Genomic DNA, 20,711 nt, shown 5'->3' on the forward strand with positions numbered 1-20,711 from the left:
TGTGAACAGTGTATTCATAGTTAGATATATAATTCGTCATAATAAGTGGCTCTCATTGTGGCCATCTACGTCAAGAAATATTTTGTGAACAGTGTATTCATAGTTAGATATATAATTCGACATAATAAGTGGCCCTCATTGTGGCCATCTACGTCAAGATTTATTTTGTGAACAGTGTATTCATAGTTAGATATATAATTCGACATAATAAGTGGCCCTCATTGTGACCGTCTACATCAAGAAATATTTTGTGAACAGTGTATTCATAGTTAGATATATAATTCGACATAATAAGTGGCCCTCATTGTGGCCCTCTACATCAAGAAATATTTTGTGAACAGTGTATTCATAGTTAGATATATAATTCGACATAATAAGTGGCCCTCATTGTGACCGTCTACATCAAGAAATATTTTGTGAACAGTGTATTCATAGTTAGATATATAATTCGACATAATAAGTGGCCCTCATTGTGGCCCTCTACATCAAGAAATATTTTGTGAACAGTGTATTCATAGTTAGATATATAATTCGACATAATAAGTGGCCCTCATTGTGACCGTCTACATCAAGAAATATTTTGTGAACAGTGTATTCATAGTTAGATATATAATTCGACATAATAAGTGGCCCTCATTGTGGCCCTCTACATCAAGAAATATTTTGTGAACAGTGTATTCATAGTTAGATATATAATTCGACATAATAAGTGGCCCTCATTGTGGCCATCTACGTCAAGAAATATTTTGTGAATAGTGTATTCATAGTTAGATATATAATTCGACATAATAAGTGCCCCCCCCCATTGCGGCAATACAAAGATTTTTAGATACCCCCCCTCTGTTCACTGCGTTTGATTGTTTATTTAACATTTTTTGGAATGTGAATGAAAAAAAATAATAGTAATAATATTTTTTTTATTAATTGTATAGTGGCTTCCGGTTCATTACAATCATACAAATTAATTATTGACAAGAAATAAATTTATATTACAAAATATGTATGAAAATATAGATGATATAACCACTATATAATAATGTGATGCATACAAACTTATTAGGTTATTCTCATTTGATCTTTGATTAAAAAACACTTGATTAAACCAGACATAACCAAATCCATATTTAAATAGCAATTCTTTAATTTATGTGGCTCATGACCTTTGTCCTTTTTTGTCCAGTGAAGGTAGCATCCGGTAAGCTTTTTGGGGTAATCTGTTTTCTTCCATGCTAGTAATTTTTAACCAATGTTTCACATATCTTTTAACATGGTAACAAAATAAGGGTAGCCTCCCACAATCCCCTAATACTGTACAAGTTGGAGCATTTTTACCTACACCGAGGTATTGCCTACAATAAGATGTATATATACACTTTCTAAATGTTGATATTGACCATATCCCCAGATTGCAGACCCATAGGTAAGTACAGGTTGAATTAAGGTGAAAAAAATAATAAAAGGAATGGCAAAGCTAAAAAAACACATACACAGAAAACCCATGGCAACTACAGCTATCTAATAGACGTTCGTTCACCTGCAATTATTTATTATTTACCAGAACTAGTTACCCTCCTCGGATTCTAACACAGTCTGTTTTCAAGTGTTTCGATGAAAAGTACATACTTAGTAAGCAGAGCAAGCGTACATTTTTCTCAAGGAATTCTGATTTTATTTTATATATTTTATATATTTTATATATTTTATATATTTACATTTTTAAATTTTATTATATATTTTTAATATTTTGTAATTGCTTTTATTATTATTGCGTACATCTTATTTTACTTTAACTATGCCCATCACGTGGGCTTTCGCGATTCCCAAAACGTTTTAAAAAAACTACCAGCAAATTAATAATAAATTAAAATAAAATAAAGTTAAAGAAGTGTATGATAAAAAATAAATAAATAACTAAAACATATTAAAAAATAAAGCCCAAACCTGGATCTTATTTTAATCAGAATGGGAATGTATGTCCCTGTCATGACAGAACATTAGGATGGTCATCGGGAGACTTCAATATCAAGTCCCGATGTACGCGAAAACACTTCCCTGGCATTTATTTGAATGCAGTCATGGTCAAGCTTCGAGACTAGACGATTCCAGACGAGGTTTTCTATAATATCGGATATTACAGGAGATGTTCAGTGTCCGATGTATGCAAAAAAACTTCCCTGGCATTCATTTGAATGCAGTCTGACTTCGATACTAGACGACATTATCGATAATATCGGAGATTTTCGAGCCAGCTGTACGCGGGAAACACTCCCCCTACACGCAGTTTAACTTAGATATTAGACGATACTAGACGAGATTTCTAACTAAATACTAGAGTATTTAATGTACGAATCGGCTCGAGCCAGCTAATTGAAAATCGTCGTGTAAACGCGTTCGGTATGGATCGGATACTGTCAAATCTCGGAGTTGAGCTTCGATAGGACTCGATCCTTAACGAAATTACGTCATCTATCGCCCTTTTCAAGTTACGTTCCATTATTAAACACGATGGGATCTTAGGAGTCGATATCGTTTGTAATTTTTGTGCGGAAACTATAGATGAACGAATTTGCAGCCTCTCGATCGCGAGGTCGCGAAAATAATTATTCTTCGTTTACTGCACTCTTACTTGTTTTCTCTAAGCGTTCCGGTTTCTCAAGAAACGTTAGTCCTGTCAAAACACAGAGAAAATCAAGATTTCGGATGGTCATCAAAGGGAGAAGGTAAAGAAGGTGTTGCCGTCTAGATTCTCAAACATTAAAAATAGATTGATTCTCCAGTGATTGTCTGAGTGAACCTGTTAATTGATGTGATGAGCATTATTGTCAATGCCTGTTCGGCAGAAAATCAGGAAGGCGATTTTAAAGTAGCTTTAGTTGTTTGCCATTTTAGAATTTATTTGTAGTCAACTAAAAAATACTCATAATGCTTTATTTGACATATTGCCATTTATTTCTTTATTGTGAATACTTTTTGAATGCACAGAACGATGTTGGTTCAGTAAGTTATTTTGTGGGCTGTTTGTAGCATGCACTCCGTCGTATCTGTATGGCCAGTTGACTTATAAGTGAGTGGATGACTTGGATTGTTGTTAGTACTGATAATACAAACACATTAGTTACCATCATGAATACAATTTCAATTCATTAAATCCGTCATGTTATAACATTTCTGAAAGTCTCACATGCCACACGCAGCAGTTTATTTTATTTTTAATTTTCATTGAAGTGGCCACCAGAGAATCCCTATGAATGAATCTGTGTAATCAAAACCCGATGAAAGGTTAAATGAAAACCATTTTCTTATCAAATGCAATAAATACTAGGATTTCATAATTCCAATACCAAATATCCAAGGCACTGGCGAATCCAGAAATTCGGTAGGGGGTGGCGTGGCCGAATGCCATGTCCGCGTATCTCAGGTGGGCTGGGTTTGTCAATTGATTTGTCAATTGTTGTTTGCGGGCTGAGGGGGGGGGGGTAAATCCACACTTGCCAGGTTAGTTACCAGAATTAGTTTCGAGTAATTTTCTTGTTTGCATCAATGTCAATCTCAGGTAACCGTTTTCTATGTTTTGCTTGTCTATGTGTGTGCGAATGTGTTCGGTTGTGTCGGTGTATCCAGGGAGATGTAATGGTGTATCTGTCTTGTGGTTTTATTTTTTTGTTAATCCTATGACTCATTTTTCTTTTCCTCTAGTTGTTGTATTCTTTCTCAACCCCCAAGTTGATTTTTTTTTTATTTTCCTGCGTTGGACATTTTTTTTATCAGTGTTTACAATTACAGTTTGAATTATTTTTGTTACTAGTTGGGGTTTACTTCGCCGACCCAGCTGTTGCCTCTTGGAGTAGTAAATTGTTTGTAATTAATTAAATGATTCTTTTTAGACCTCTTTCACGAACTCTTCCGACGAATATCAACCCAATTCTCCACAAATGCCCATTTTTGGTGTATTTTTGGGAAAACCTGGAAGATATCTGAGGTAGATTGTATGGATCCCTTCAATGGCAGACTTGTGCGAGCATTCATGTCCCAAACCTTGCTGTCCTATGGTAGAGTTGGCCGGATTAATTTATCAATCAGGGAAAGTAATGGAGTTATTTTTATATTTAGTTTATATCCACATTTTACTTTCAGCTTTTTGCCTCTTTCTGTTTATATTTGCTAGTGCTTCTTTAAATTTTCCATTAGAGCTCAGGGTGACTCCGAGTTAAGTAAATAGTTTTTATATTAGTCAGGTTTATTTCGCTGCTTTCAAAAAAATAAGACAGCGGACTGGTGTTTCCTTGAGAGTTGGAGGGTCACATGTGTTTGAATCAAAGATATCTGGCAGATCGTTGATAAAAAGATTAAATAATGTTAGACTTAACTTGCAGCCTTGTTTTACTCCTGTTTGGGGATGAAATCTCTTTGTTAGTTCTACCTTGGTTTATTACCTTGTGCTAGTATGTAACCATGGAAAGTACTAACGGTACTAACGGTACCTTCCATGCATCACTGTGCACTGTTACAGTATTGTTTCATACATATTGCCTGTAAAGCTATATTTTAATAACTTTTTGAATAAACCGTCGTACCAGACGCGGTCAGGTCCACGGAGTATGTAGAAAGTAGGTTTTGCTTCCCACTCTTCTGTTTTCATGTTATTTTCAATTCCCCGCGATTCGTTATGATACAGATAGTATTCAAAGATAAATACGATAAATGGAACTAGTATAACAGGACTTCAAGACTTTGGGAGCTATTGGACACATAAACAGTGTTGAATAATTTAAAAGGCGGTGGTCATCGCGCTGCGCATGTGCGACATTTGTGTTGATAACATTGATTTTCCCACAATCCAATGCGCTCTTCTAATGAAAATCACAAATGCGAGTTTTGACCTGGGCGCGACTTGCACCAATTACCACCGGTGACTCCTTCGATACCTTCCATTCACCTAAAACGTATCTCATTAAAGCTTGGTAACATTTTTGTTTATATGAGACTCATATATCTCGCGCAAGCGTGGCGCGACGACAACCGCCCTTTAAGGATGGCACTATTAGGTAAAACTGACCAATTTTAAATATTTCGGTACATATTTTATTCTCCGCTGATGCTTCATTGTTTTTCGCAGATTGTATTGTATTCATCATGATAAAGGTCTGCCCAACCCATTATTGCAAACATTATTTTCTTCATCCAAGTTCAAGTTTGCGTCGCCTTTGTTGCTTTCACTCGAAACATTTGAGTTTAATAATTTATTGAAATATGAAAAACAATCGTTATGATGAAATGGATTATTGTTGCTTTTGGACTGTCCATTCATTTCACTAATATTGTTCAAGAACAATTACCACAGATTCGGAAAGATCAACGCTCACGTAATCGTGTACTGATGCTCGCATTGCGTAACAAATATCCGAGGACTTTTATATCATATTTCATTTGGGGTATGGTTCGCTTTCCCATTTTGAATTTTGTGCAAAATTAATTTACAGGACTCAGTTGACTCAGTGAAGCACAGGAACTATGGCCAACTGTACGCACTCCCTATGAGCGGGGGGGGGGGTATCGGCTGGTATCTAGTGTAAGAAATAGACAAGGAATGAAGGCTCCAGCCAGCTCACATTTTTTAAACTGGAAAAAAACAGACGAATAGAATGAAAAATAAAATCTATAAAAAATACCAGGTTGAAGAATATTAGTTGCTCTTTCAAATTTCGCCAAAGCCTTACCTATATTTTACCTATATCTGCAGAATAATTCAATAACTCTTTCCTGATGTTCATTTTATATGTACATATAAAGTGGTAAATAATAAAATAACTTCACATATCACCTGTAGTTCCCATCAATATTTATAACCCCAGACCACAAACTATTTTGACTTAAGCTCCTAAACTCCCAACACGCCCTTGCAAGTGTTTGTGATCCCGGCAGGCTAATACATTGTTTTTACACAACTAAAATTAAGAATTAACCTTATTAATCTTCACGGTCTTTATTGAAATGTTAAAACGTCACTTCCGGAAACAACACTCAAATACACCTTGGCATCGCGTCGCAGTATCAGTCAGAACTGCGTGTTTTTGCTGACAAGTTGGCCAGTTATATATCGTTGTTCTGTAGACTGCAACCTTGGCGTTTTTTCACAGCAAAATTTAGTTCAGGTGGGTATATTAATTTTAAACATTGTCAGATTCATTGATTGCAAATAATTATGTTTCAAGTTCGATTTTGCTTCACCTCCATGTACTTGAACGGGACGATCCGCTTACAAGGCGTATCCTACAGTAACCTCGGTTGTCGTTGATTGATAGGCTGCAATATCACAAACACTTGTACATGTATTATTATACAACATTGACTGTCAGACTTGTTTGTTTGTGATCTCGGGGTCAAGTTTAGAGTTGGGCGTTCAACTCCTTGTACACAAGTATTGTTTCTAGTTTCAACGCTGTCTCTGTGGCACATATCTTTCAATTGTTCTTGGTCTGTTAGTTCCACGTGTTGTTGTCTTTTTTTTTTCGAAGGACCACTATCATATAACCTTACAATATTGCGTCAAATTACTGGTAACCCCATGCGTAGTTTTGTCCATGGTTCCTCTAGTTCGTCGGGTTATTCACGGACACTAAACAACCATTCCACTTTTAACCACCAATATAATACAGTGAAAACCATAGAATAATGTAAATATGTAGATAGAAGTCTGTAGGTAGTCAACAATATTTAGAAGCAAAATAGGAAATCATTTTTTCTAATTTTATAACATCAAGAGCAATCTCAATGGCAATATCTTAGTGGTTCATAGTTAAAGAACCTCACATTTCAATGAGTTTTCATGTACAGATCTCCAACTGTGATCTTTTGATACCAGTGTCATGATTCATATCTTGCCCATTATCAAAACTATCTAATGTGCTGTAGCACATGGAACATGTATCATACATGGAATATAAAGTGGGATATCCCAGGGACCTTTTCATGAAGCTTTTGCCGTAAACTGCCAAGATTACAAAAAAAATTTAAACAGATTTAAAAACTATTTCTGCCATATGTATCCTTTTCAAAAACCTAAACTCTCTGAAACAATCCTAATGAAAGTAGTAGTGTTGCAGGTGTGAGGGGAATAACTCATTGAGGCTTGGGGGGGGGGCAGACATAGTATGTTTAACTTTTAAGTTCGGTATTTTTAAAATAATGAGTTTTGATGTCTTCATGCTTGAATAAGTTAATTAGCAAAAGTGTTTATTGTACCTATGCACGGAATGGTACCGGTACAGGTAGTAACAATTCATTGTGTTCAACTGACACTTTACATTGAAGTGACATGAATAGAATTTCTCGCCCAAATTATTTTGCACTTTTTTCTTATTTTCTTCGATATTTCTGGAAATGAACTCTAATTCTGGAGCCAACAGACAAAATTTGAGTCAGTTTTAAGTTTTAACTCAAAAAAATTTGGCTATTTTTGTTCCAATCATCTGAAGGAGAGTACAGACTATATACAGGACTATTTTGTGAATTTGTGATGAAAAGAGTAACTGATGGTGAAAAGGGTAGTACCTCAAGGGTCAATCTCAATAGACTTTGGTGTTATTTAATCTGCATTTTAATTTTTGTTGTTGAAAAACACGTGCTAAATTTTGATGTAATGCAGCTTTTTCACATAACTTCCAAATGTAAAACACTTACTTATCAATATCATTGATTGATATATTCAATTTTATATAGTTTGACAGTAGTAGGCCTGCCATGTCTGGTATATTAATATTAAATAAATAAATTAAGTTATTTTATACAGTTGATACTAAACTATCAGCAACAGGGGTGGGTGGGGGTGGGGGTTCATTGGCAGATCAGTTTGAGTTACAAATGGCATCACAAAGCATTACATCTATCATCTTATATTAATTCACATAGATAGTCAATTGGCCAAACAAAAAGTAAACAATAAACATAAATTAACAGCTTTGACCTTAAAATATTTACCCTCAGTTAATTGCATTCAGTATTGGGTGTCACAAATTAATAAATAAAGTAACCCTACACTTCATTTCATTCTTGGCTAAGCACATTATCTATTGTAGCAAATCAGGTTCTGAATTCTAAAAGTAAACTTTATTCTTGAATTATACAATTGTTTATTAAGCCAGTTGATAAATATCGGAAATTGAATATTTCCTTCAAAATATTGATGTTATCTGTAAATTTTCCCCAAATTTTTTTGTTTTGTTTGGTCTTTACTAAATTTGAGCAAAAATTTGAAAGATTACAAATTTTTTTGATTTTTTGTGTGTGTGTGTGTGTGTGTGTGTGTGAACGTTAACACTAGTTTTGGCATTCTGTTTTTTTTTTTAACTTTTAAGTAGAATTTATGTTTGATGACAATTTCAATTCAGGTTCAAATATTAAAAAAAAAAAACTATAAGGATTGTTATATACAAGAATACTGCTGTGAAGCAAGTATGACAGCGACATCAAAAATAAATACTAAGTGAAAATATTAAAATAAATAAGAACTATATATTCCTAAATTATTTTATAGGTGACCGCAATAGCCTTATATATCATTGTTATGGAAAGTGTTGTTCAGCGGTGCCAAACACTGAATGGTACCAATGACAACACCTATTGTATCTGTCTGGGGAGTCCAGTACAATGCACGTATAGGGTGCGTATTTGTGAAATGAGATGCAATAAGGTCATCCTGTCTTCCAGGCATTGAGTCCAGGCTCATTGGAAACAATCGTGTAGACATTAACAGCTGTGGGCTATCTGTAGCTTTAGATTATATTGCAGCAATCATGTCCTGTACCGTAAATGTGTTCTTATCAAGACAAAATACTAGTTCTAGAAAAACTATTACTAAAGAGGGGAAATTGTAAGCCGTTCATAACCTGCCCTCCCGTTAGAGAATTTATCAGACCCTTCGTTTTGGCAACTTATTCCCCTGCCCGCAAAATATTTCTGTTAATTTCTCTCCATCTTAGTATATTGGTCTGTTATTTTAAATGCAGAAATGACCCCCCTTCCCAATTCATGCTTTACCCTAGCTCTCACCAGTCTCAAATAGGTTCCTCAAACTAAAATGCGTGTTTCAGAAAATCTAGAAAGATATACTCCACCCTAAAGATTCAGAAAAGCTACCCTCATGAAATGGCCACCATTCCCACTGCCTTTTAAGAAATAGAAAATTTTCAACTATTTTGTTGTCACATGGAATATCAGGTTAAAGGTTATTTACATTTATTAGCATTGATCATGGAGATGAGCCACCATCCCTATCCCTACCGACTTACTAGTGCTTTGGTGTGCTGTGCTAATTTTTGTTGTAAGCATTCTGACATTTCCCCATGTTTTCTTGATATCATTGTAATCGCACAATACGTTAACAGTTATTTCTAACTTTGGTTACTATATACATGTCTCAAATTTACATCCTACACTGAACATCCTGGTTACAAGTTATCATTATTATTCTATTATTTGCTTAATAAACAAATAATTATATTTGCAGATAGCTGAATTTTAGAAGAAAAAAATGTTTCCGACTGGACTACTTATTAGAGTGTGTTTTGTTCAGTAGAAACATTTCAAATGGAAAATGTATGTAATATTGAGAATTAACCATATTAATCCTCAGGTTCTGTATCATTGACAGACAGCAACGTCACTTCCTGTTCAAAACAACACCCAAATACACACCTACATGTTTACATTTTTTGATAAACAGCACTATGTTTTATTTGTGTAAGCTGACAATTCCCCGAAATGTGAGTTGTTTAAATCGAAAGTTGAATATATTAATCTACAGTGGGAACATCAACTTGCATAAATTTGTTCTATATTTTTCAAAAATATTGATCAAATCAATGGGGTTATTCAATTATGTTCAATTGGTCCAAAATTCACTAACAAATTTGTAATAATAACTTGTGTAAAAAAATGTTACAGCAAATGATTGGCATGCACACATGTGGTTTATTTAGGGGACAGCTGGTACTTGCTGGCCATAACTGCCCTGTTAAAATATCTATCTTTGTCAATTCGAATTACCGGTACTGAAAAATATTTACTAAGAAATTGCAAGATGGTGTAGCAGTCACTTTGGTGACAATCGCAGTTACTTTGACAAAAATTTTTCACCCTTAAGACTTGAAACTTGAATGCAGTGAAAGTTTAACGGATTTAATTTCAACCACTGGGGCCTCCCTATATAATCTGTATTTTGGGGGTTTTTTTGAGGCCCATATAAAACTCAAGCTTTGTTATCATACTGTATTGGCTCTATTGGAAGTAGTTTATTAGTATTAGTGTATATAAACCCAAAATTATATTTAGAATCATTAAAATATTACTTATATTGTAATTGACATAAGCAATGCTAATACACCAACAAAATTGTCACTACTACAAAAAAAAAACTTTGAATACTGCTGCTGTATATTGAAAAAAAAAACGATATCTGAAATTAAAAAAAAAACTGTAGGGTAAGTGTAAGGCTTCTTTCTCTGGCATAAAAGGATTGGTACGTCAGTGATGACCAGGTTTCCATGGTGACTAATTGTGAATTAATTAATGTAATGTAAATAAAATTTAAGTCAGTTTTTATAATATAAATGTTGAACTTTAAAAAGAATATTTATTAGTCATGAAAGGAATTGAAAGATCGTGAAAGTCAACATCATAAAGTCAAAATCATGAGTAGACAACAGTAGGAGTAAATCATGAAATGAAATCAGCTAAAAAAATGTTGGTTTTATAGACATATAGATCTTGATGAAAAGCATTGTGACCTTTGTATTTGGATTCATAAGATTACAAAATTTTCAGTTACACTAACAACGCCAACAAAATGATTGCAGTCTTGCAGGGATTCTCAAAACATAATCAGGCTTATGGCACTATTCGGCATTTGCGTTGCCATACGTTGCCATACCATGCTCATTGTATGCTGATTCCATTTAAATTGACTGTGGGTGCAAGTAGAACAGTTTTAATATGCTTGTCACATTTGTTTTTTAGTGCTTTAAAATTATGTTCATGTCTCAGAAATCTGTTTACTATAAAGTTGCTATAAAAGGTGTGCATTATCTCATGATATTAACCGACTGTGGTAGTGATACATAGTAGATAATATTTGGTAATCGTAGTCCTAAGTAACTATTAAAAAATAGCTAGAAGTTTCGAGCAATGTCTCTTTATTGGTAGCATATAAGAAAATCTTTGAATATTTAGGTAGAAGTAGAACGTAATGACGTAAGAACATACACAACAACCATAAAATGGAATTATTAAAAGATTCCACAATAGAACATGTACATCTGCAGGGAATGAGTGGTTTATTCTTTACTTACAGTAAAATCTGTATTAGAAGCTGCAGCTTCTATTAAAATGACGCAATGTAACTGAGGGGATGCGGTTCCTATTAGAGCAGCTGCACAAATAAGAAATGATGAATTTTTGCTTCTCAATTGTTTGAAATGGTGTGACTTATATTAGGGATGCGGCTTCTAATAGAGTTTTAACGATACCGCTTTGTAACGGCTGATCTGCATACTGTGCTAATTAATTTAACTCAGCTTAATCCTTTTTATGTCAAAGTCACCATCCACTAATTAAGCCTGCATAATTTACTTCTGTATAACAATTGTGATCAACCCCTGTAGTCACTGGGAAATTATGACTGTTTAGTCCAAAATTAACTAAAAATTATAAAACCAAATGATAAGAATAAGGTTAAAACATGTCAAATGATGTCATTTATTAAAACTTTATTATTTTTCCCCATCATGAACTGTATGAATTGAAATTGTCGTGATTGCCCGGGGGAATTATCCTCCAATTTTTGCCTAATAAGAAATAAGAAAACTCGCTCACGACTCAGACTTGAGGTAAATACCATATGTCAGATGTATAAAAAATAGTATAAACTTAGTATTCAACAGATTGTCCCTATTATTTGGAAATAATCATGATTAATCAACTACTTGTATTTTTTCACTGGATGTGCCAAAACAAAATTTTAAGATATGACCAAACCTTTTTATATTAGGAACAAATGGTATGTAACTAGAAATAGTAATTTTGCTAATTGATTCTTTATCAGGATTCTGTGTATAAGCTAAAGCCATATAATAAAAGTCATGATAAATAAATGTTAATGGTAACCAACTTTTCTTGTGATTACAATAACTCAAACAGCTTTTATCCAATTACTTTCAAACCTGGATATTATATTAACCAATTTGGAATGTCGGCTAAGTTTGATTTTTGTTCATGTTCTATGGTGTATTTTTCAAGATATTGATTAAATTTCACTTAAAATTGTCTTCTTCTTGTGGTCCATCCAATACATGCAACTAAAACGATTTTTATCTGATCAAATTCAAATTTGGGAACCTTATCAATCAGTATAAAAAGTCAACCAAATTCAATTTTGGTGTAACAAGTGCAAATAATGGGATATAATTTAACTGAAATAAAACATTTGTTAGATGTAGAAATAAGTGGATAGTTGTATTGTTTGATAATGCAAACCAGATGTTAGTAATATGCTCTCTTAGATCTGTGAAGTAGTTAAGTGTACACAGATGTAGTACACCCATATGTTGTTTTTGTTATGGGTATAAGTAAAAAAAGTGAAAAGTGTAGTTTCACGCTTTTTTCAAATCTGGCCATATTTGATTTCGCTTATACACTGTACATGTATATGTGACTGCACTTTTTTAGCTCTGCTGTCAACTTTGTTGAGCGGAGCTTATCATATGAGTGATTGTCAGTCGCCGTCCGTCATCGTCCGTGTCAATGTTTTGCTTTTTCGACTTCTTCTTGAAAACTACAAGCCTGAATGCTTTGATACTTGGTGTATATGTACCTTGAGTTGACCTCTCTCAGATTTGTTCATTTTGTAATGATATCTTCAATTCTCTAATTTTGGTGAATATTTTTGTCATTTTTTGTAAAAAGTGATATTTTCAACTTCTTGTTAAAAACTGCAAGTCTGATTGTTTTTATATTACATATATAGGTACTACATGTGGACCTCTTTCAGATTTGTTAATTCCGTGGTGATATCTTCAATTATCTAATTTTGATGATTATTTTTGTCATTTTTGGTGAAAAGTGATATTTTTGAATTCTTGTTGAAAACAGCAAGTCCCGTTGCTTTGATACTGTACATATTGTTCATTTTCTAATGATATCTTCTGTTCTTTTATTGAAATGTGCATTACTAACAGCGGAGCTATCTCAGCCGACTGGCTGCTTTGCTTGTCTTTGGAACTTTTACACATTCACATTAATTATTCTATACGAGACATCAAGATTAATACAGTACATGAATTATTATACAATATTATTTTATGTAATTATGATGACTTCATTATTCTTGTCTATTTTCGATTCAAACTGTTCCAACCCTGGAAGACGAGTTTTAATCTGATTTATTTCTTTTGTTTCTATTGTTTCAAGCCTTTGTTTCAAGTCGTATCGCCATTGTCTATTTTTCCTTTCAACCCATCATTTATTCCGCTTATTTACTCAACAAAACAGGTTAGACTCACAATTTCTGTGACTGAAAAACCAATCTCGACCGTAAGTGGACTGCTTCGTTCCTGTAGTAGAATTGTTTCAGTTTGAAAATGAATAAGTACACTTCAGGTCGTCTCATAAAGTTTTTGAAAAGGTCTAAGTGGGGCTTTGTACCAGACACTTTCAGATAAGCTCAGTCGATTACATGTCTGAAACGTGTCTTTTACGCAATATATTTTGGACTTTTTGTTACCGATCAATTCGTGACAAACTGACTTCTAAATACGCATTGTGTGTGAACTATGGTTTTAGAAGCCTGCATAGAATATTATTTCACAAGGATCTGTGATTTGGTCATGTTGTGTGATTTTGGAAAAACTCTGACTGCTTCCGAGCTTAATGCTAATTATTCACATAATTATGAGAATATTTGAATAAATTGAAGTGATCATGGAACATGGGAGAACAACAGTGTCCTCTTTCCTGTCCTTATAGCTTTCAGTTCGCACCTAAATGTTCGCCAGTATTTTTCACACAAAATATTCAGATGTATTTATACTCACTTTAGTCCCTTTATGCATCGTTAGTTTGTATCCATCCAACCATTTGTTTTTTAATCTAGATTCTCAATGGACAAGGTCTTAATAGTTATGTTTTTTTGCAGGTGGCATCATGGACAGAACACAAATGGTATCCATTTGGATTCCACTCTCATTGTTTTGTATGCTATGGATGAGTACAGTTGCTGCTACAAAGTAAGTTCTAATGCTGTACAAAAATTTTATACTTTCAGCAAAATAGCTTTTTAACTTTATATTAATTTATTTTGCAAAGTTGTTAGTCATTGGTTAAAATTGATTCTTATCATTCACCTTAAATGTATTAGTCAAATTTTACTATAAACATTGATTATAAAACTCACACGAGAATATTGAAATTACTTCAAAACAAATGTTATTTCAATAATCAAACTTTCTCTGGTTAATAATGCATGAAACATTAATCATCTTGGCATGTCAATAATGCTCATTATTGTTTAAACAATTTCTCCAAATAAACCATCTATCAATAATTTATTTTAATAACTAGGTTAAATTTATGCATCACCCGCTGACATCGTTATTAACAAGTCAACAGCGGCTTTCGATGTGTTAACAAAAACTGTATTCTAATTTCGAAAAATTGACTGATTCTGTTTTACTGGTATATTTACAAATCAAACATGAAATGATAAAAAATATATCGATGTATATGATGTACCATATTATGTCACACTTTTAACTGAAGATATACCTCTCTCTACGTCTCTCTTGATCGCTTTGTGATTTCATTCGAAGACTCAGGCATATAAAATCCGAGCAATATTACGAAACTCTTCATTTGATGTAATCATCGTATAATTACTCTGTATATATACTATAATTTTATTACCAATCAAACCAAATGGCCAATTTCAGGGCCAATACTTCCTACAAAAGTGTATACTAAGAAAAATTTTTTTGTGTCATGTTTTCTCAAATGTGTTGCTACTTAACAGTTATTATTTTTAGCATAAATTTGAAATAGCGTGCAAGATGTCGGACGGCAAAATTGGATTCTGTTAAAGTGTTTGTTGGTTCAGTCAGGCAATGTGTGGACCAAAACTTCGCCCACTATTTGAAACACCACCCATGGGCTGGGTTTAGAATGGGCGGGGTATCAGCCAAATCCGGTACATATATGTATGTTTATTAATTTCATGATCTGTCGCTACATTGATGTATTCAAGTTGTAATAATTAGACATGATTTACTGTCAACTGAATACGATAGGTCTGGAAAATTAAAGCACCACACTTGTATGAGTGTGCCTTTAACTGGAACCCACTTCCACTGGGTTCTTTAGATAGACATGCACTGTTTTTTTTTTCCATATTGATTTCTTCAGAATTTTCAGTATAACAAAATTATCCCTGGGCTTAATTACCATTCAGAGATGCAATGATTATGCAACAACCTCTCAAAGTTGTTGAATGAAACTCGTGTAGAAATGTGATGTTGGTGCATGAGCGAGACACTGTGTGAAGCTTAGGTGGAGATATGGATACATTATACATACCCCGGTATGCACATCAATTTGTTTTAGAATCTGATTCAAGGTGGCCAAATGGCGGCCATTTTTGTACTAAAACATCATCGAAATTCAAGCATTTTAGGCATTACAGAACCGGTCGTTTATGGATGGAACTCGTTCAAGCTTTGTACATACATTAGAGATGTATTGTTTTGATGATCCGATTCAAAATGGCCAAATGCTTTTCCAGAGCAATATCTACCTATATGAACAAATACTCATTCAGATTCAAGATGACTGAATGTCAATCATTTTAATATTAAAAAATCATTATAATCAAGGATCAGCTTCTAAATCCATATCTCTGACATGTCTATGGTCAAACTATATTACAAAACAGGGACTGTGCCATGCATGGCTTGTTGACTTCTTCTTGAAAACTACCAGCTCAATTGCTTTGATACTTGGTATGTGTGTTCCATGGGTTGACCTCCATGAGATTTGTAACAAGATGAAACTGCCATGGTTGTGCTATTGCAACATTGCGGGAACACTAATAAATATGGCATAACATTATCAACTTTGTTTCAAGGAGGACGCTCTACAAAAACAGCAGAGCTATTTTGACTGTTAGGTTGCTTATTGTGATGTTGACATTTTGTGTCTTTTTGTTTCAGCTCGTACGTTGTGTTATGTCCTAAAAAAGTACGACCGGGAGTTCCGATAACTATTAGCGCTCATATCCTAGAGAGTACTGGTACGGTAGCAGTAACAGCATCTCTCGGTACTGACCAAAATAATCCTGTTGATACAACTACAGCATCTTGCATGGAAGGAATACCTGAAGAGCTGGAACTAAGTGTAAGTTAATAAACTGTATGCTATTTACCAACCATACACCATGCACGGTTATACACAAAGTTTAAAAATACTGTGACATTAAAATATAATATCAGTTACTTGTTTTAAAGCCGGCGAGTTGTCGGCTACACGCGTGCAGACAGGCATAGCATATTGCTGTTTACAAATAAATGTCTACCCATGAGTCTCTGCATTTTTAGAATGTGGTGTTATGGTTATGTAGAACTCCTGCATGTGCACAGGTTGAAAAAATATGTTTGTGTGGAACAATATCATTTTTTGAAACAGAAATATCTAAATCAATAATTAGTGAAGTAAATTTTTTACAAATTTTGTTATTTTTCTATTTGTAGCTTCCTGCCGACTATGAATATAACCCGAGCCAAGGCCCGATGAATCTCTATATTTCTGGATCTGGAGGAGGTCTCTCATTTTTTAATGAGACACAGGTGACTGTGGATTTAAAGAGTATGTCAGTTCTTATTCAGACTGATAAAGGGATCTACAAGCCAGGACAAACGGGTAGGCAAACAATCTTCAAGAGTAAAATATCCGTTTTTGTCGTCTTCATGTTTAACGTTTTTGGAGGTTATACCAACTTGAGTAACTATTTAACGTTCTATTTTCTGCAATGGTCGTGTATACATTAGTGTGGAAACATTTAAGAAAGTGTGAAAAAGTATTATTTGACACAGTACTGTTTCTTGTGCATGTCTTCTTGGTGTTAGCAAGTGTATACCACCCATTATGAAATATATTTTTGGCGAAAAACTGTCTGAAAATTTGCAAAAATTGTCATTTTATAATTTTTTACATGTTAAAGCATTACATGTCATGTATTTCATAAAATCTCTATACTATACTTCAAGGTTTTTTCTTCTTTTGTACGTGAACAAAATTTAATGATGATACTTATTTATTATAGGAACCAATGGTAAAATAAAAATGGACATTTTCCTGGGTGTTCAACCCATTTTTTGTGCAGAAACTAGTCTGGTGACCATACTTTTTATCTGGATGCCCTGAGCAACAGCATAAAATAAAGATGGCACCATTGGAAAAAATAAAAAAAATTGTTTTGATTTTAGCCAGCACACAACATGTAAAAACAGTCAATAGGCTGCTTCATTGTGTTCAGTTGACGTTCAATTCAAAGGTGAAAAATAAATAGATTGCCTTAAATGTCATAGATCTGAAAACCTATTGTGCCTGAGGCAAGGGTGAAGTTTTGTTGGTGTATTTCACCATGACAACATAATTGTTCTCTTCTGTCATATGTCGGTTATCGTACTTAAGGTCGAGCTATGAACTCAACTGTCTGCAATTTGTATAGCGTTCATACAATCCCAGTTTCAGTTTGCTAGGAGCTTTAATTTATTCCGATTTGCACGAACAACATCATGTTAAACTTTTCAACTCTTTATATCCATAGCTGATTATTATCGATGTTCACTGAAAATATATATATTCTGTGAAAAATCAACCTGTTGATAAATAATGGTGCAAGATCAGATGTTGTATCTGTTTCAAGTTGATAAACAAATGAAAAAAAAATGTTTAGCTTAACCCTAATTTCTTGTAAAAAATCAGATTTTATCAATATTATGTTATTTTTTGACCAAACAGACAGAACCTTACAATGCGCACATATTTTGATAAAAATTTAAAAAATATACGAGAATTATTTTTTTTTAAATAAACAGGCAACACTCAAATTAGAACCATTTTGTACGTATGAATCAAACACTCCTCATGTAAATATGTGCAGTGTGCGTAAATAATACGTCTGTTATTTATGTAAGTGCTTGTACTGTACCTAATAGACCAGATACGAAAAAATCCATAAAAACAAGTTCCAACTTAAAGAAATATCACCTACTGATACCATGAAATACTAGCTTTTAGCTACCTGTATGTGCAACAAATTAATCTGTCTAATGTTCCTGGCATTTTCCCATGAACATAACTATATGTATACCCAAAGGCGCAGATCTTGTAAGATTATTCTCGTCATCACCTAAAGGAAAGATTAAAATAGCATTGTTTTTGACAAAATGTTTTGTCTTCTGAATCAACGTCTGAAGATAAATAAAAACTCAAAGGCATTCAAAACTTTTGCCCAGTTTTTAGAACAGCTACATACTTATTTTATTGAATTAAAATGTTTTGTTAAACACACCTCAGGGCTTCGGTGCCATCTTTGATCACTGACCTTGTTGTTAGCGTCGCGACTGGGGTGGTAATTGCACCGTCGCACTGGAAATGTAAAATCTGAGAATGAACACTGAGCATATGGTTTGAAAACAGAAAAAACAGCACTGCGTCATGTATTTTATTGTTACGTTAATGCGGTTGACTCTTTTTAGGAACTGTTAATTAAAATGGACATTTCATACTTTATCCATTATCCAGCCAGCCCCAGCTGTTTTTACTTTGACTTGACCGGATAAGCAGTAAAAAATCCATAGCTATTTCTAATTATTCCATTAAATTATCAGAATAAATTTCAGACTAAGTTTGCATATTCACATTAATTTCAATTAACTATTAAATCACACTTTCTAAATCTTTGTTTTGTTTTTTACATCAAAATATTCATCACAGAAAATGACCATTTAAATTACCAAATCAATGTAGCCCTGCTATCCCTCAATCAATATGCAAATTAGTGTATATGTTTATTCTAATTCAGAAAGCAAAAAATAAAGATCGAATCAGTACTACGCAGAGGAAACTTACCAGATTTGTTTCACTTGTGTCAGAGATATCATGGTATAAATGAAGTATATCTCAGTCAGTGCATGATGTTTGATAAATTTCTGCATTCTAAAAAATGTTACTACTTAACAAATGCACACCAAATTGTAATAGATACTAAAACATTTAAAAAAAAAAATAGTTATGAAAAATCACTCTATAGTTTTATATCTATCAGGTTTTAATTTTTGAGTTCAAAACAGAGTACATAAACAAACAACCAAATTAAATCAATTATTTATTTTAATGAATTGCTGCACATTGAGTAAATTTTTTTAAATCTTTTTATCCACAGTGAAATTTCGTGCCTTGGCTATTTCTCCGTCTGGTTTGAATACATATACTGGAACATTTGATGTACAGATAAAGGTAGGATTGCTTTGACTGATATTTTTACTAATGTTTAACAATTTTGACTATTAAAGATAGACTTTTTTTTGAAAATCAAAATGTTGATAAAACTTTAAAAATTTGGTATGATAAAATCAGACTGTGGAAGTGGTATTGATAACCTATAATTTTACTACTGGGTAGTATGTAACTTAATAACCTGTGTTTCCTCTATAGTTGTACATTTGTTTGTCTGTCTTATATTTATTATTTTTGACATTCTCAGAACCATTGGTATCTATATCTCACTTTTGATGTGTATGACTGTTTGACATAAACAACTTGGGATACCTTATATTTTAATAGCAATTTGGACCAATTTTTCAATCTCCATGGCTACCAAAGTAAACAATATGGAGTATTCACCAAATTACAGTATCCATGGAAACAAGCTTTGAAATTAGTATTTTCTTTTGTTATCTCCGCAAAATATCAGAATTTTGTCTTTTCATTTTCCATACCATCTTGTAAACATGCAAACAGTTTTACAGCTCTTCAAATTATTGATATTTTTGTTGAAAAGATGTTGCTATTTACGTTCTTATGTTTTACCTATACGTTTAAACATTTATTTCTATGCTATCGATAAAGAGCCATATCTACTACAATGTATATATCATATTTATCAGTCCGAGCAGCGTTTATTTATTAATTATTTGCTATTTAAACAATGCAAACAGTTTCGCAGCACTTCAAATTATTGATATTTTTGTTGAAAAGATGTTGCTATTTAAACAATGACTTTGTAAATTTCCTATTGCATTGAAGCCCCGACCCTGGCAACCGTTTTAAATTGAGAATTGAACCCAAACATTCAAAATCCAGTATCCACACATTTTTTTCAAATTTTAATATTTAAAGAGAATAATTACCCAAAATTGTAGGTGTTAATTTCATCCACTTATAGCGACATGTAATTGGCTCTGTCATGTACACTGTGTTACGTCAGAAATTCACTGTATGCACATGTATGTTGTATTGAGTTGTCATGACAACCAAGGGAAAGTTGTAAATACAGTTGTCATATGATCACTGTATTGCATTTAATAGGGGAACATTGAATCATTTTAATTACATTGTTAATGTAACAATAGTATCCCAAGATTCCATGGTGCGGTCTCAGGGATCTT

The 20,711-nt window shown here is 33.3% G+C and overlaps 1 protein-coding gene across 2 annotated transcripts in view; it reads left to right on the forward strand.

Moving 5' to 3' along the window:
- The first annotated feature begins 6,026 nt into the window (after positions 1-6,026).
- LOC100375357 (CD109 antigen-like) overlaps positions 6,027-20,711 on the forward strand; it is a 45,941-nt gene continuing 31,256 nt past the window's right edge. For both annotated transcript variants that reach the window (XM_085500190.1, XM_085500191.1), the window contains exons 1-5: positions 6,027-6,152; positions 14,186-14,276; positions 16,251-16,434; positions 16,788-16,956; positions 19,487-19,560. In XM_085500190.1, coding sequence (XP_085356316.1) covers positions 14,194-14,276; positions 16,251-16,434; positions 16,788-16,956; positions 19,487-19,560 — 510 coding nt within the window. In that variant the 5' untranslated portion in view covers positions 6,027-6,152; positions 14,186-14,193. The remainder of the gene's footprint in view (positions 6,153-14,185; positions 14,277-16,250; positions 16,435-16,787; positions 16,957-19,486; positions 19,561-20,711) is intronic.

Source organism: Saccoglossus kowalevskii, chromosome 6 (genome assembly GCF_978046115.1).
Source record: "Saccoglossus kowalevskii chromosome 6, keSacKowa6.1, whole genome shotgun sequence".
Classification (NCBI taxonomy): Eukaryota; Metazoa; Hemichordata; class Enteropneusta; family Harrimaniidae; genus Saccoglossus; species Saccoglossus kowalevskii.